This window comes from Antedon bifida, chromosome 9 (assembly GCF_963402885.1).
Source record: "Antedon bifida chromosome 9, ecAntBifi1.1, whole genome shotgun sequence".
Lineage (NCBI taxonomy): Eukaryota > Metazoa > Echinodermata > Crinoidea > Comatulida > Antedonidae > Antedon > Antedon bifida.
This window is the reverse complement of record NC_136234.1, coordinates 200,485-216,966: the sequence shown is the minus strand read 5'-3', so window position 1 is coordinate 216,966 and position 16,482 is coordinate 200,485. Positions and strand designations below refer to the sequence as shown.

The 16,482-nt window shown below is 32.5% G+C and overlaps 5 protein-coding genes and 1 non-coding gene across 14 annotated transcripts in view; 3 read left to right on the top strand and 3 right to left on the bottom strand.

Moving 5' to 3' along the window:
- The window catches only part of LOC144851834 (lysosomal proton-coupled steroid conjugate and bile acid symporter SLC46A3-like), a 123,302-nt gene that overhangs the window by 103,424 nt on the left and 3,396 nt on the right, over nucleotides 1–16,482 (bottom strand). For 4 of the 6 annotated variants that reach the window (XM_078709468.1, XM_078709469.1, XM_078709470.1 and 1 more), the window contains one exon: nucleotides 15,569–16,421. The exons of 1 other annotated variant lie outside the window; for it this stretch is intronic. In XM_078709468.1, coding sequence (XP_078565594.1) covers nucleotides 16,378–16,421 — 44 coding nt within the window. In that variant the 3' untranslated portion in view covers nucleotides 15,569–16,377. Of the gene's footprint in view, nucleotides 1–15,568; nucleotides 16,422–16,482 lie in introns of those variants that run through there. One more of the 6 variants, XR_013614229.1, reaches the window with a different exon arrangement.
- LOC144852302 (substance-P receptor-like) lies at nucleotides 300–1,284 on the top strand. The gene has a single exon (XM_078710077.1). The coding sequence runs from the start codon at nucleotides 301–303 to the stop codon at nucleotides 1,282–1,284; it is 984 nt and encodes a 327-aa protein (XP_078566203.1). The 5' UTR covers nucleotide 300.
- LOC144851842 (transmembrane emp24 domain-containing protein 10-like) lies at nucleotides 2,351–5,460 on the top strand. The gene is made up of 5 exons (XM_078709483.1): nucleotides 2,351–2,734; nucleotides 3,284–3,404; nucleotides 3,587–3,657; nucleotides 4,134–4,260; nucleotides 4,740–5,460. The coding sequence occupies exons 1-5, from the start codon at nucleotides 2,555–2,557 to the stop codon at nucleotides 4,859–4,861; spliced, it is 621 nt and encodes a 206-aa protein (XP_078565609.1). The 5' UTR covers nucleotides 2,351–2,554; the 3' UTR covers nucleotides 4,862–5,460.
- Trnastop-uca (transfer RNA opal suppressor (anticodon UCA)) lies at nucleotides 3,800–3,886 on the bottom strand. The gene has a single exon. It is a non-coding gene; the product is annotated as a tRNA-Sec (tRNA).
- LOC144851845 (uncharacterized) lies at nucleotides 5,466–6,983 on the bottom strand. Of its 2 annotated transcripts, none has more exons than XM_078709487.1 (4): nucleotides 6,849–6,983; nucleotides 6,163–6,292; nucleotides 5,887–6,064; nucleotides 5,466–5,750 (listed from the first exon to the last, which is right to left on the bottom strand). In XM_078709487.1, the coding sequence occupies exons 1-4, from the start codon at nucleotides 6,849–6,851 to the stop codon at nucleotides 5,699–5,701; spliced, it is 363 nt and encodes a 120-aa protein (XP_078565613.1). In that variant the 5' UTR covers nucleotides 6,852–6,983; the 3' UTR covers nucleotides 5,466–5,698. The 2 variants fall into 2 exon arrangements, with proteins under 2 accessions (XP_078565613.1, XP_078565612.1); XM_078709486.1 differs by lacking the exon at nucleotides 6,849–6,983 and adding an exon at nucleotides 6,689–6,832.
- Nucleotides 6,907–16,043, top strand: LOC144851840 (large ribosomal subunit protein uL4m-like). 3 transcript variants are annotated; one of them, XM_078709478.1, is made up of 10 exons: nucleotides 6,907–7,017; nucleotides 13,941–14,031; nucleotides 14,168–14,324; nucleotides 14,465–14,516; nucleotides 14,704–14,821; nucleotides 15,077–15,234; nucleotides 15,366–15,424; nucleotides 15,562–15,641; nucleotides 15,732–15,884; nucleotides 15,934–16,043. In XM_078709478.1, the coding sequence occupies exons 1-10, from the start codon at nucleotides 6,940–6,942 to the stop codon at nucleotides 15,957–15,959; spliced, it is 972 nt and encodes a 323-aa protein (XP_078565604.1). In that variant the 5' UTR covers nucleotides 6,907–6,939; the 3' UTR covers nucleotides 15,960–16,043. The 3 variants fall into 3 exon arrangements, with proteins under 3 accessions (XP_078565604.1, XP_078565607.1, XP_078565606.1); XM_078709481.1 differs by having other exon boundaries at nucleotides 15,732–15,904; nucleotides 15,951–16,043; XM_078709480.1 differs by having other exon boundaries at nucleotides 15,732–15,961.

The following is a 16,482-nucleotide window of genomic DNA, read 5'->3' as shown; positions in this document are numbered from 1 at the left end:
AATAAAACACCAAAGTGCTATCCTTTCGGTGTTTCATCGAAAAGACGTGTTACATACGTTGATTAGTGATTATTCATAGCCGGTATATATCAGTGGGAACAGGCCTTGATGTGTTTACTAATTATCCGGCGGTTAACCCGGATTCCGTTATCGTATAATGTAATTGGTCAAAACTCTAGAATGACATTTTATGATACAACAGTCGTAACGGTAACACGTCAGGTCTAGCTACATTGAGTTGTTACCATACTGATTATATCAATTCTAGAAATTGGATTGAAAATATTCGAATCACTGAAAATGAGTCTCGAATTAGAAAACGCATTTAATGACGAACGCAAAGAAGCAAGAGTGTGGCTATTTATTTATGCAGTTGTTGGCATTATTGGTATATTCGCAAACCTATTAGTACTTACTGTGTTTCTTACAAATTCAAATGGTGGTAGGCGAAGAAATGTTACTGCGAAACTTCTTATTCATCAGTCGGCAATTGATTTAATTTCAAGTATTGTATTTTTACCATTTTATGTTATTCCAGAAGGATGGTTGATTAAAAATGAAGATGCCGGTGATTTGTTTTGCAAATGTCGTGGAACTTTCTGGGTGTTGGCAACTTCTTCAACAGTAAATCTTGTATTGATTACTGTTGAACGATATTATGCAATTGTCCATCCAATCCAACACTATGTTCATTGTAAAAGTATAAAGGTATGTTATTTACTACCTATAGTTTACATCTACGCTTTCCTCGCATTTGGCCACCTCGTATTTGTTGCAAAAATAAACGACGAGTATTACTGTTATTATGATTGGAGTGAAGCAAATGAAAATCTTCAAGCTATCATTGGAATACAAAGTTTTATTTTTTCATGGTTTATCCCTATTTTAATTATTGTATTCGCTTACTCAACAATTCTTCTTACCTTACGTAAAATGTATTGCGGGTTTCCAAATGAGGTTGATGGATCTGGTATTAGGGGTAGACGACGGTACGTTGCACAGAAAAACCTTATCAACACTTTCATCGCTGTTTCAATTGCATATGTTGTTTGTTGGACACCTGATATGTTTTTATATGTTACTTATAATGTTAGCTCTGGTACATTACCTAAAAATATGGAAAATGGAATCAGTCATCGTTTAACAGTTTTATTGTCGGTATGCAATATGGTTGTTAATCCGTTTATTTACGCTTTTAAATATAAAGTTTTTAAAACGGGATTATCTAAAATGTTCAGTGATATTAAAGTAATTTCAAGAGGAGCTTCTGACGTTGGTGGTTAATCAATCCGTTACACAACAATTTTATATCTAAATAACTTAATTAACAAAATACTATATCAATAATTTATAATCGGTATTTGTAACTTAATGATACTGTGACGACAGTATGCCTTAGAATTAATTGGAATTCGAATATGACTGAATTAAAGAAAATATATCAAAGTACTTTAATATTTGTACTGGAAGATGAGTGTTGGAGAGTGTCATTTGTTATGATCTCACTTATCATTAACTATCAACAGAAGTGTAGCTATTTGCTGACCGTTGGCAAGAAGTTTGTTTTCCTAAACATCTATGTTTTACTGTCTTCAATGGACATATAGATTCCAGCATTCTTCAGTTGGTTAGCAATATAGTTAAATGATACTGGATCCAAAGTCATTAACGTTAAACCAAGATTTATTAATACAAATTGTGTGATTATCTCCCGGTTAATAACATTTTAAATTGAAATGTATCGAGTGTCAACTTGACAAATTAAATTAAGTAGTCGAAATCGCAAGCACTTAATTAACTGTAAATTTCAGAATCCGTTCCGAAATATTTCAGTAAACAAATGGTTGAGACACACGGTACCTGTCTAGATGAGAAAATATTTTGTATAGGCCTATGTATTGTATGTTCCACGAAAAATGAAGTTTAATAAAATCTTTGAAAAATATGAAGCCATTGTAGTTAATAGAGTTGATCACTTTCGAAGAAAAAAAGACACATGAAAAACTGTTTTGCTGGTAATTCAATAGACTCACTCAGATTGTGAGGCCGTATGTTGTATGAGAGAATGGTGGGTGAAAATCTGTGCTCTGTGGTCTATAGTGGTATGATACTCGCCTGTAAGCGAGAGGTCGCAGGTTCGAATCCCGCCAGAGACAACTAAAACGATGAGCTATGCTTGACGCTTGTTCCGAATATGAGCACTGTTTCAGTATGGTTTATATATAATTTACACAGTGCTACGCAACACAGTATTGATTATAATTATATGTATGCACAGTACAATCATGCGAATGTGGCGTTCCATAGTGTGAATAGTTGCTATTGCCACGTTTGAGAAAGCTAGGGAAGAATTGAAACGATCTGACACCGCCGGTGTAGTTTGCTTCTGCTGCTGTACGTCGTGTGGTGGTGGTTTAGGCCTAGAGTGTAGCAGATGGTATTTCTGAGGACACGTTTACCACAGTTAGGAGGCTAAAAGCTATTATATATTGCTTTTTTTTTCTAAAGAAACAGTGACTTATCTATTTAAAAGCAACCCAAGAAAGTTTTCATTATGAATTTGTATCTAATTTTTAGTATTTTATCGTCAATTTTCTTCACTCAAATTTGTGGATTATCGATGATGCTGCCTCCGAACGTAAAAAAATGTTTAAAGGAAGAAATCCATAAAGATGTTCTTGTAACTGGCGATTATAAACTAAGCGATGCTCCTGGACATAAAACGTTGTTACATGTAAGTATCCTGTTCTTTGAACAATTTTTAATCAACCTGCTTTATAATGAATGTTGTATGTTCCTGGCCATAATGACGTGGCTAATTATTAATATTTAGCCCGGTCGACTAGTAGTAGTATAGAGAAGCCACTAGTCTAAGGCAATAAGACAGTTTTGTTAGTATATAGCCTGTAGCAAAGTCATTTCGTCCTATACAACCAGTCGGCGTAGGAAGAAACTTGCAGAACTTACTGTATTATTAATTAATTAAATATAGAAAAGAAGTGTTAAAATTTGTATTTTTTCTACAGTACAGATACAGGTATTTATTGTTAAAGTTAAAACTGAAGATCTGAGGGACGTTGAGTTGTATCATAAACAAAGACGATGGATGCATAAGCTTTAGTAGAGAGTGACATTAAAAAAAAATTGATACAAATTTGTTTTCAGTATTTAGATTTTTTTATTTTGTTTTTGGTTGTTTATGGTTGTTGACTGACCGCCTCAGTTCTGTGAACAGGTTGAGCTTTTCAGAATATTAAATAACATTTGTTCTTCTTTTAATTAGGTTGGGGATTCCAAAGGTCACACACTCTACAGCAAAGAAGATGCCCAAGAAGGAAAATTTGCATTTACAACTGATGATTATGATATGTTTGAAGTTTGTTTTGAAACTAAAGTTTCTGCAGGTGATTGAAATGTGTTTTTTTTTACAAAAAATACAGTAATTACAAATTTACTGTACAAAAGTCAGAAAATAGCGTCTTATGTTTGTTTCTTCAAATGTATTGCACAACATCTAGGTTTACTGCCATTGTTATGAAAGTATTTAAAAATAATTATGTTATTTTAAATCGATTATTTTTCATAGGATTAAGAGGAACACAGCGTGAAGTGAGTCTTGATCTAAAACACGGAATTGAAGCTAAAAGTTATGAAGATGTAAGTATTTACAAGAAACATCTCTCGGATAAAGTACCTCCTGTACAATAAACCAAAAACGTACCAAACTGTAGTATTAGGAAAAAATAAAAATAATGTACCATATCTACTGTAAATATATACTACTGAATTATCCAAAATTCGCCCGAAAGGTGGAATTGAACCACTCCGATGTTAATCGGCTACAGGTTTGAAGCCTGCACCCCAGACCACTGAGGTTCATCCGGGCAACTAAGCTTGCAGGCAATACTTCCTTAAATACCCTTGCATTCTAGCCTTTCTTCAGACATAGTGTCAAAATACTGTTTCTGTTTAAAATGTTATGTATTTGTTTAATTTCTTTTTCATTTAATATTTTAAACTGTTTGCATAATTTTTGTGATGAGTTTAGTGTGCTACAAGGGTAAAAACTGGATAAAAATAGTTTAATAATTCTTAATTTGCATCTCATTAATATTCATGAACTTATTCCTTAGCTGGCCAAGGCTGAAAAACTGAAGCCAATGGAAGTTGAATTGCGGCGCTTAGAAGATCTTTCAGAGTCTATTGTGAATGATTTTGCCTACTTAAGAAAGCGGGAAGAGGAGATGAGGGATACAAATGGTGAGATATTTATTTGGGAATAAAAGTGCAAATAGAACATTCCAGAATGTTTCATATGAATTGTTGTGAACATTAAAAATGTTGATATTAAATAGTTACAGTAGTCCCATAATAAGAGAGGAGTGGTTTCATGAAAACAAATTTTTCTTGTAAGTTGTTGATTCAACAATACAGTAATTTATTTCATTTTTGGGGTGCCCTGTCTCGTGTTCTAATAATCTGGTTTTTTTTTATGCTTGTGTAATTTTGTTTTCTTGTATTGAGACAAATAAATGAAAAATGAAATTATTAATTTAGGTTATGTGTTGAATTAAATAAAAAGTTACTAGGTCCAGGCTGTTCTCGTCCACAACCCTGTAATACACATTTGATAAACAACATATTAATGTTTAATGAAGAGTTGGAAGTCCAATAGAACCAGCAATAATATTTGGTTAATGTTTTATTTCTTAATCCAAATGATATCTGTTTATTTACAGAATCTACCAATACTCGTGTCTTGTACTTTAGTATCTTCTCAATGGTGTGCTTATTAAGTTTAGCAACATGGCAAGTCTTTTATCTACGACGTTATTTCAAATCTAAGAAATTGATTGAGTGAAGATTCAACAACCAGTACTAATACTCATCAAGTTAAATGTTTATACCAATTCAGTCTTAATCAAATTATTTTTTCAAATTACAACATAATTTCTACACCAGGATGTGTGACGCTGGTATTAGTCATCAGTTTAGTATTACTGTAGTTTTATATCAATCCTATTTTTGCTTTTATATGGTATCATTACACTTTCCTCAAGCCTATTAGAAAATGTACAAATTATCAAATCCTAGAAAAGCTCATTTGTAATTGTGTTTGCCATTCATATCTCATCTAAGCAAACTAATGTTTTTTTTGTCACTTTAATTTTTGAAATTCACCCTTTATATATTAAATATTTTATTCTAGTTAAATAAATCTTGGACAGTCCTAAATGTTTTTTTTGTAGTTGTAGATATATTTTCTAGTTCAGTGTCTAAGAGCTTTATGAATTATAAATATTTAAAAAAACAAAGCTCAAAATTGGAAAGTAATGCAAGTGTCTTTAATTTCTTATTGCAATGTATTGATGTAGCATGTATTATAGAAAGCAACTGAAGGTATCATTTCATATTTTTCACAAAAGCTTTTCAAATTGGAATAAATAATATTGTGGTTGTGGTACTAATTTCTTTTGTTTTTATTTTGCAACATTGAATATCAACACTGTACAAAACTAGTTTATTCTATTTGATCACAAACAAAACATTTTGATCTTATTAAATTATAAGTAAAATATAAATATAAAATCTTAAACTTCTCCAATTGTCATCATATAGGCCTACAAATATCTGCTTGCCATTGTTTGGGTTTATACTCATGAAGCCTGGTATGATAATCTGTTCTTCTCAATAACTTTCATGTTATTCTTGTCGATTTTTCTTCACTATATTGTTTCATTTCGACAAAACTAGATCATTGAAGAAAGAAAAAGTACAAACAATGAGAAAAATGCTACATTTTTGTACTATTTACCACGTATAAATGTATAAAAAACAGGTTTCTGTATAATTTCTTTTATAATAAATTATTAGCAAAATTCATACCATGGTTGACAAAGTTGAGAGATTGGAATTGAGGGTGGAGAAATCAAGAATTCATTGGTGGTTTCATCTGCTGTTGTTGTAGATAGGTGAGGGCAGCAGAGCTGGAACGGTAGTGATGTTCCGTTTAATACTTCAACGTTGAGGTTGGACAGGTTTTCTTCTTCTGTCTTTGTTGTACCTGTTGTGTAAAAAAATAAATATAGACATCCTCTCATGGGGTTTTTTATATGATAAATTGCTTCATGACACTCACAAACATTGATTGCTTAGCTATACCTTTCTTATCTTTTTCTTTATCGTTTCTGTTTTTCTTTCCAGTGGGCTTAAGTCCTAAAAGTGTATCAATACTCGCTCCTTTATGCAATGCTGCCTTCCAATCCGACAATGTTTCTATATTTGTATGTTCCTAATGAAACAAAAATGAATTGAATGCACATAACATTGAAAATGAAAAGACGAAAAAATGTAATAAAGTTAAACCCAATGTTTTTTTTGTCAGCAGTTTTCGTGGAATTCTTAGATGTTCCATTCATAAACTTAAACCATGTAAATTATGGAGATCTCCAATGCCCTCTCCATCATGCACACATCGTACACGTGTCGCATTGGTCAGTCACCACACTGGGTCGAAACGACTTGACATTACAAAATAGGTCGCAAAGTATCAACAAGCTCAGTGTTTGATCGATCCTCTATTATATCCTGCCCAGAGCCGTCAGGTATTGTGTAGCTACTAGGCGTAATAAAGTTCCAATCATGCCTAGTTCTAGTAAATAACTAATTAGAGTATTATTATAAATACCTCCATAATCTTAAACAATAATGAAACAATAAAACGAGCATAAAAATAGTTTCAAATTTGTCGGTTACTAGGCCTAGGCCTAGCAGCTTGTATAATATTAAATATGGAACGCCGCATGGGCATTGTCATTTTTACAAAGATTACTAGGCCTATACTATACCATATTATTCTTTGACTATACTCATTCATTCTTGTGATATATTCTTTCGTAGGCTAGGCCTCGCCCCAGTGTGTCATGTTTGGAGGCCAAGATGTTTGGAAGAATTGTGAAGATGACCTCAAATATTGCCTTTGATTTAAGTACAAATGTACTACGAAATCAAACTCGAGTAAGCTTTGTAAATTTACTAGCCTAGGCGCGCGTATAACTAGTAGATTACTAACTATCTAGCTAGGCTTGTTTGGGCTATATCTGTAGACCTTTTTACTTAGCAAGAGACCCAGGACTCGACCGTGGACGATTCGGCCCGGGACGTTTCGGCCCAGGGACATTCAGGTGGATCTCTATATCTCTAGATAGCGCCAGAAGGGTACGGTAGATTTAATGCTTTTAAATTTATAAAGCGCAAAATACAAATAGTAAGTCTCTAGGCCTCTAGGTATGTGCTGTTTAGTACAAGTGTAAAAAAAAAAAAGTTAAATAGGCCTATATTATTAGTTATCCGCTTGGTATACCAAGCGGATAACTCCTTGTTATTGTATGAGATCAATATTTTTGGTTATCCGCAACTTAGTTGCAGGATAACCCATGTGATTGTAAATATCTTTTTTTTCATCTTCTTTGTTATTCTTCTTTCTTTCCCGGAATTTTGTTCGCAGCGTATCTCTAATTATGGTCAACATAAGATTGCATAACTTTGTCATAAGATTGACCTGTAGCTGTAGATGTGCAAGAAATTTCGTTATATGACGTTAGAGTCGCGCAGCGTAAGTTACGTGCGATTTTATGAATTTTAATGATTGATCATAGGTTATAAACCAAAAGTCATTTTGTATTGACACTTGGTGAAAATTTAAGTCACATTAAGGGAAAACTTTCTATGGATTAAAAATGGCATGTTTCACAAGAAGTTACGCGCGCACGCGCATTTAAAATTTCAAAATGCGCAAAATTAATTTCTAATCAACTTTCTACGCTGATCATGACATTTTGAGCATGTCAAAAATTCCCACGCGCGCGAAAAAAATTATGCGTAAGGTGCGCACGGAGCATAAAAATCATGTGTTTTTCTCTTGAATTATGATTTTACAGCCTTTCTTAGTCATTTTTAAAAAGATTGACATCATTTCAAATTAAAATGACGTCATACGAACACGTTGATTTAGACCATTTGCGCGCGTTTTAGTTGCAAAAGTGACAAAATATTGTCAAAATTATGCCTATTTTTAATCTATTATAGCTCCTCAGGATCATCCACGACCCCCAATTTTTTTAATTTAATATGTAAGCAGATATGTTGTAGATATGAATTCATGCAGAATCTTTACCCCTCGGATGTTATGACGTCATCGTATGGCCACACGAATGTAAAATATAGGATTTTTTACTTTTTCGTTATTGCTCATTACATTAAATATAGCGCATCTCGCTTATACGTATTCCATTTCCTCAGATATTTTAATACTGTCTAGGTCAATCAACTATCTTTCGCATGACTTAAAAATATTTTATTTTTTTATGACATTATCATGTCTAAAAATGTAAATAACGTGGGTCACCTATTTTTATCTTTACAGTAAATTTCAATCTGTTATAGCTCGTCAGAATAAAAAGTGATAATCATGATTAAAACGTTTTCTGGAAGCTATTGGATTGTAGATACAAATTCATGTGAATATTTTGCCAATCAGATGTTGTGACGTCATCATATGGCCAGTTGAATTCAAAAAGTCATATTTTCATCTCTTGCGTAAAAGTTCATTGCGTTTAAACAAGAGCGCATCTCACTTTTACGTGCCCAAAATTCTTCAAATTTGTTTTAATGTAATTATTTAGATAATTATCTTCTAAAATTGTTATCTTTATATGTCAATTTGATGACGTCATCGTGTTAATAATTAGATTTAAAGATGGGTCTCGTAATTTTGTTTATGCTACACTGTATATAACATATACAGTTTATTCTGTAAAATACTGTAATATGATGTATGCTACATAATAGGTACAATTCAGCACTGTAAACATATTTATTTCATGTCATAGGATGGCATAATAATTGTCGAGGTTCATATGGTTAAGAATGTGCATGTTGCGTTTGCGCGGATAACCCGAACTCGTCAAAGTGACGAGTTCAAATCTAGTTTTTCTGTATTATTCTTCTTTCCTTCCTTCCTTTTTGTGAGTCGTGTTCCTCTAAAATGTGTAAACATAACATTTCATAACTTTGACAACATATGGGCATTTACGTGAAGTTGTGCACCTCCTATTTTTGAATGACGTCATAGTTGCGCAACGTGACTTACGCGCAATTTTATGAATTTCAATGATTGATCATAGATTAAAAACCAAAAGTCATTTAGTATTGACACTTTGACAAAATTTAAGTCATATCAGGGGCAAACTTTCTACGGATTAAAAATGGCATGTTTCACAAGAAGTTACGCGCGCATGCGCATTTAAAATTTCAAAATGCGCAAAATTAATTTCTAATCAACTTTTTACGCATTTCTTGTCATTTTGAGCATGTCAAAAATTCCCACGGGCGCGCAATTTTTTACGCGCGTGGTGCGCACGTAGCGTTAAAAACATATTTTTTTCTCTTGAATTATATTTTTCAAGCCTTTCCTAGTAATTTTGAAAACAATTTAGACCTTTTCCAGTTTAAATAACGCCATACGAACACGTTGAATTAGACAATTCGTGCGCGTTTTTTATGAAAAAGCTTAAAAAATCGTCAAAATTATGTCTTTTTTTAAACAGTCATAGTTTCTAAAGTAAACCGTTAACCGTTTATTTTTATTACAAAATCTAGAAGTTGATGAGTTGTAGATATCGGATCATGCATCAATAAGGCTAAAAAAACATTGTGACGTCATCGTATGGCCACACGAATGTAAAATATAGGATTTTTGTCTCTTTCGTTATTGCTCATCACATTCAATGGAGCGCATCACGCTTATCTGTATTCCTTTTTCTCCTACATTTATATATTGTGTAGGTCAATCAACTTTCTTTAGCATGAGATAAAAATATTTTAATTTTTATGACGTCATCATGCCTAAAAATTTTAATTACGTGGGTCATTAATTTCATCTTTACAGTAAATTTTAATCTGTAATAGCTCGTAAGAATAAAATGTGATAATCACGATTAAAACGTTTTCTGGAAGCTATTGGATTGTAGATACGAATTCATGTAAACATTTTGCCAATCGGATGTTGTGACGTCATCATATGGCCAGTTGAATAAAAAAAGTCGTATTTTCATATTTTGCGTAATAGTTCATCACATTTAAAAGGGTGCGCATCTATATTTTACGTATTCAAATTTCTTCTACACGTTAATATGTTGTTCCTGAGATAATTTCCTTCTGAAATTGCTATCTAAGTGTTTCATTTTGATACCGTCGCCATGTTAAAAATTGGAATAAATGGCGGGTCCCGTAATTTCACCTATTCTACACTGTATGTAATATGTATACAGCTTATACTGTTTGCATGTATATACTATATGCCACAAAATTGACAGAATTCAGCACTAACAGCATATCATATTCTTCAGTTCTTGTCATAATGCCATAATCTTTATCTGTGTGCAATATTCCCCACGTATGACGTGCACGTGGTTTTTGTCGTGGTGCGGATAACTAACTCGTCAAAGTGACGAGTTTCAGTCTAGTTATATTTATTATTAGTTATCCGCTTGGTATACCAAGCGGATAACTCCTTGTAATTGTATGAGATCAATATTTTTTGGTTATCCGCAACTTAGAAGTTGCGGATAACCCTTGTGATTGTAAATATCTTTTTTTTTTTTCATCTTCTTTGTTCTTCTTTCTTTCCCGGAATTTTGTTGCACGCATATCTCTCATCCTTGTCAACATAAGATTGTATAACTTTGTCAAAAGATTGACCTGTAGCTGTAGATGTGCAAGAAACTTCGTTATATGACGTTAGAGTCGCGCAGCGTAAGTTATGCGCGATTTTATGAATTTCAAAGATTGATCATAGAGTATAAACCAAAAGTCATTTTGTATTGACACTTGGTGAAAATTTAAGTCATATCATATGAAAACTTTCTATGGATTAAAAATAGCATGTTTCACAAGAAGTTACGCGCGCACGCGCATTTAAAATTTTAAAATGCGCAAAATTAATTTCTAATCAACTTTCTACGCTGATCATGACATTTTGAGCATGTCAAAAATTCCCACGCGCGCGAAAAAAATTACGCGTAAGGTGCGCACGGAGTATGAAAATCATGTGTTTTTTTCTTGAATTATGATTTTACAGCCTTTCTTAGTCATTTTAAAAAAGATTTACATCAGTTCAAATTAAAATGACATCATACGAACACGTTGATTTAGACCATTTGCGCTCGTTTTAGTTGCAAAAGTGACAACATATTGTCAAAATTAAGCCTATTTTTAATCTATTATAGCTCCTCAGGATTATCCACGACCCCAATTTTTTTAATTTAATATGTAAGCAGATATGTTGTAGATATGAATTCATGCAGAACCTTTACCACTCGGATGTTATGACGTCATCGTATGGCCATACGAATGTAAAATATAGGATTTTTTACTCTTTCGTTATTGCATCACATTCAACAAAGCGCATCTCGCTTATACGTATTCCATTTCCCCCAAACTTTTAATATTGTCTACGTCAATCAACTATCTTTTGCATGAATTAAAAATATTTTAATTTTTATGACGTCATCATGTCTAAAAACGTAAATAACGTGGGTCACTTATTTTCATCTTTACAGTAAATTTCAATCTGTTATAGCTCGTCAGAATAAAAAGTGATAATCATAATTAAAACGTTTTCTGGAAGCTATTGGATTGTAGATACGAATTCATGTGAACATTTTGCCAATCAGATGTTGTGACGTCATCATATGGCCAGTTGAATTCAAAAAGTCATATTTTCATCTCTTGCGTAAAAGTTCAATACGTTTAAACGAGAGCGCATCTCACTTTTACGTGCCCAAAATTCTTCAAATTTGTTTTAATGTGCTTATTTAGATAATTATCTTCTAAAATTGTTATCTTTATATGCCAATTTGATGACGTCATCGTGTTAATCGTCTCGTAATTTCGTCTATGCTACTCTGTATATAACATACAGTGTATTCTGTAAACACTGTAATATGCTGTATGCTACAAAATAGGTACAATTCAGCACTGTAAACATTTTTAATTCATGTCATAGGATGGCATAATAATTGTCGAAGTTCATATAGTTTAAAGTATGTGCATGTTGCGTTTGCGCGGATAACCCGAACTCGTCAAAGTGACGAGTTCAAATCTAGTTTTCTGTATTATTCTTCTTTCCTTCCTTCCTTTTTGTGAGTCGTGTTCCTCTAAAATGTGTAAACATAACATTTCATAACTTTGACAACATATGGGCATTTACGTGAAGTTGTGCACCTCCTATTTTTGAATGACGTCATAGTTGCGCAACGTGACTTATGCGCAATTTTATGAATTTCAATGATTGATCATAGATTAAAAACCAAAAGTCATTTAGTATTGACACTTTGACAAAATTTAAGTCATATCAGGGGCAAACTTTCTACGGATTAAAAATGGCATGTTTGACAAGAAGTTACGCGCGCACGCGCATTTAAAATTTCAAAATGCGCAAAATTAATTTCTAATCAACTTTTTACGCGTTTCTTGTCATTTTGAGCATGTCAAAAATTCCCACGGGCGCGCATTTTTTTATGCGCGCGGTGCGCACATAGCGTTAAAAACATATTTTTTTCTCTTGAATTATATTTTTCAAGCCTTTCCCAGTGATTTTGAAAACAACTTAGACCTTTTCCAGTTTAAATAACGCCATACGAACACGTTGAATTAGACAATTCGTGCGCGTTTTTTATGAAAAAGCTTAAAAAATCGTCAAAATTATGTCTTTTTTTAAACAGTCATAGTTTCTAAAGTAAACCGTTAACCGTTTATTTTTATTACAAAATCTAGAAGTTGATGAGTTGTAGATATCGGATCATGCATCAATAAGGCTAAAAAAACATTGTGACGTCATCGTATGGCCACACGAATGTAAAATATAGGATTTTTGTCTCTTTCGTTATTGCTCATCACATTCAATGGAGCGCATCGCGCTTATCTGTATTCCTTTTTCTCCTACATTTATATATTGTGTAGGTCAATCAACTTTCTTTAGCATGAGATAAAAATATTTTAATTTTTATGACGTCATCATGCCTAAAAATTTTAATTACGTGGGTCATTAATTTCATCTTTACAGTAAATTTTAATCTGTAATAGCTCGTAAGAATAAAATGTGATAATCACGATTAAAACGTTTTCTGGAAGCTATTGGATTGTAGATACGAATTCATGTAAACATTTTGCCAATCGGATGTTGTGACGTCATCATATGGCCAGTTGAATAAAAAAAGTCGTATTTTCATATTTTGCGTAATAGTTCATCACATTTAAAAGGGTGCGCATCTATATTTTACGTATTCAAATTTCTTCTACACGTTAATATGTTGTTCCTGAGATAATTTCCTTCTGAAATTGCTATCTAAGTGTTTCATTTTGATACCGTCGCCATGTTAAAAATTGGAATAAATGGCGGGTCCCGTAATTTCACCTATTCTACACTGTATGTAATATGTATACAGCTTATACTGTTTGCATGTATATACTATATGACACAAAATTCAGCACTAACAGCATGTCATATTCTTCAGTTCTTGTCATAATGCCATAATCTTTATCTGTGTGCAATATTCCAACGTATGACGTGCACGTGGCGTTTGTCGTGGTGCGGATAACTAACTCGTCAAAGTGACGAGTTTCATGTCTAGTTATTATTAATACTGTATTATTAAATTACTAGACATTTAAAACAAATTGTTTAATAAATATTTATTTTTGATTGATGATTTATTTTATTCTTTACTTACTGCTAGATGATGTTGGCATTCACTTGAAATTTGTATTGAAAATGTAAATTAATTATCAATGAAATACATTCATAATCCTAAGTTTTTATATTAATTATTATATTAAAATTCTAAAATAATACATACCTTAAATAATCTTTTATTTAGACAACAATATCATCAAATTCTGCAGCGGTAAATTCATTTTTAGTATTGAATCGTCAAATCACAACAAATACAACAGAAACAAGCTCAACTTGTAAGTTTATGCTTTATAGATTTATTGCATACATTTATTTTTAGACTTTTCAATATGTATTAATAAATATCATGTACACAGTTTTGGTGAGTAACTATACTGTAAACCATGATCTGTTTTAATTGTTTTATTCCAGCTTTACCTATAATTGAACCATTGATAACTTCAAGACATTTTCCAAGACCACCTTTGATAGAAACACCACAAACCTGGATTGAGACGCTCAACACAGTGCAAGATACAAAGTTGGGATTAGTTGATCTTCATCCTGATGTTTTTGCTACAGAACCACGGTATTTGATTGATCAATTTATTTTTATGATTTATTCCATCCAAATGTTAAAGTTGCTTGATCTTTTTATGACATATGATAAATAATAGAGATAATATGATTACTTGCACAACATACCAGTACGTTTCTTTTTTAATTTAGACTTGATATCCTTCATCAAAACGTCAGATGGCAGCAGTCTTATAAAAGAATAGTAAGTACTTGTCTAATCTTATAAAATAGCCTTGCATTTCAATTGTGGGGGAAGTAATACCAGTATTTTGAAAATGTCTGCGAGTACGGGACTATTTGATTACATTTCATTCTTTTGGATCCATTGTTTAAAATATTATCAGCAGCTTTTTATTTCTTTAATTAGACACTTGTTTTTCTTTTTATAGAGTTTTGCAAAAGCGAAATCGAGGGCCGAGAAAAGAGGTGGAGGGAGAAAACCATGGAGACAGAAAGGTACCGGGAGAGCCCGTCATGGAAGTCTCAGGTCCCCAATATTTAAAGGAGGCAAGTTTCACAAAGTTGTCTTGTATAGCATTAATAGGAAGTACTGTATATTTGGAATTAATTAGCAAAATTAATGTTCATAATAATAATAGTTCATTCTTATATAGTGCATATAAGCATGAAGGAAATATACTGTATATTTCTTCCATGATATAAGCAAGCTCTCAATGTGCTGTACATAAATTACAACAGACGAGAAGTGGCTATAATTATTAACAAAATAATAATAATGACAAAATAAATGTGAAATTACAGGAGGAAAAGCACATGGTCCTCGAGGACCTCAAAGTTACTGGTACGTTTTACCGACAGAAACACGAGCAAAGGGTATGCGCATTATGCTATCAATTAAACATGCTCAGGATGACCTTCACATTGTGGACTCTCTAGATTTACCGTCATCAGATCCAGAGGTAATTATTATTATAGTTTGTTCTTAATAAGTTATATGTTGTAGGAGCCATAACCAAATATCCAAATGAATTCTCTTAATTCTTTATAAAACAAATACTGTACCATAAATTATAATTTGTATTTATTACAGTATCTGGTTGATATTGCAAAAGAACGGTGCTGGGGCTCCTCTGTTCTATTTGTCGACAGGTAAGATTAGTGTTGTTATTTTCATTTGAAAGCTGGAGTGTGCAGTGCAATAAAAAAACACATTTCCTACACCTTGTCTCTCTAGTTGGTTGTCTTTATTACACATAACATGTTATAAATTGTCCTTTTCTTTACAGTAAACCATTGGAAGAGATGCCCGAGAATTTTATAAATGCAATTAATTGTGTTAAATCTTACAATGTAATGACATTGGAAGGTGAGTGACATTAGGTAGTGACATTATTCTATTACTATCTTTTGTAATATGTAACTTCTGTAATATACAAACTTCTGTATTTTTTCGCAGGTTTAAATGTGTACAGTATGCTGAAACACAAGACACTGGTACTAACATTGGATGTTGTAGACAAACTTGAAGAGCGCTTGTGTTACTATGAAAATTGCTTTAAAAATAAATATCAACAGCAGTTAAAGAGCATTATACTGTCACAAGATTTATCTTAATAAGCTTTCAGTTTTTTGTATCAGTTTGGACAATCATCAATTACATAGCATCTTGTTGCTTGTATTTTAAAGCCCTCCATGTCATCTATAGTAATGTATGCTTTATATTCATTTTTGCGATGGCTAAAACTATATTAAATAATTGACTTGGAAAGAATTGTTTTATAGTTGTTTGTTTATCATCGGTATGTTTTCTACATTAGTAAATACAACTATGAAATCAGAAACGATTAGATTCGTGGTTGCTGATATCCCTTGAATCTTCTTGAAAGTCAAAGGCGACTAGCACTGAATACACACCAAGGAGTTCTTCTTCAGACTCGACTGCACTATGGTATCAGAGTGCGCTTTTATTTTACTTGCCCATGCAAACTATATAACCACATATCAAGGCAGAAAAAGACTGCGGAGCATGGGTTTCTGCTAATACATTATCATTATAACTACTGTATATTGTTTCAGTAATTAGTAAAATTGGAATACTGATGTCACAGATCATTTTCCAGTATTTCTTCATCCACAAGATTTGCTCCTGAAAACAAGATAATAAACAATATTATGTACACCTGTGTGCATCCTTGCCATTTTATTGG

What these genes read in the sequence shown, in the direction of transcription:
- LOC144852302 (XM_078710077.1), top strand. Translation starts at nt 301, where the DNA reads ATGAGTCTCGAATTAGAAAACGCATTTAATGACGAACGCAAAGAAGCA.
- LOC144851842 (XM_078709483.1), top strand. Translation starts at nt 2,555, where the DNA reads ATGAATTTGTATCTAATTTTTAGTATTTTATCGTCAATTTTCTTCACT. An exon ending in GACATAAAACGTTGTTACAT is followed by an intron (nt 2,735 to 3,283) that starts GTAAGTATCCTG and finishes TCTTTTAATTAG; the next exon opens with GTTGGGGATTCCAAAGGTCA. An exon ending in GGAGATGAGGGATACAAATG is followed by an intron (nt 4,261 to 4,739) that starts GTGAGATATTTA and finishes GTTTATTTACAG; the next exon opens with AATCTACCAATACTCGTGTC.
- LOC144851845 (XM_078709486.1), bottom strand. An exon ending in TAAAGAAAAAGATAAGAAAG is followed by an intron (nt 6,065 to 6,162) that starts GTATAGCTAAGC and finishes TTTACACAACAG; the next exon opens with GTACAACAAAGACAGAAGAA. An exon ending in TCTCAACTTTGTCAACCATG is followed by an intron (nt 5,751 to 5,886) that starts GTATGAATTTTG and finishes TCAATGATCTAG; the next exon opens with TTTTGTCGAAATGAAACAAT.
- LOC144851840 (XM_078709478.1), top strand. Translation starts at nt 6,940, where the DNA reads ATGTTTGGAAGAATTGTGAAGATGACCTCAAATATTGCCTTTGATTTA. An exon ending in GTCCCCAATATTTAAAGGAG is followed by an intron (nt 14,822 to 15,076) that starts GCAAGTTTCACA and finishes GTGAAATTACAG; the next exon opens with GAGGAAAAGCACATGGTCCT. An exon ending in TCTGTTCTATTTGTCGACAG is followed by an intron (nt 15,425 to 15,561) that starts GTAAGATTAGTG and finishes TTTTCTTTACAG; the next exon opens with TAAACCATTGGAAGAGATGC.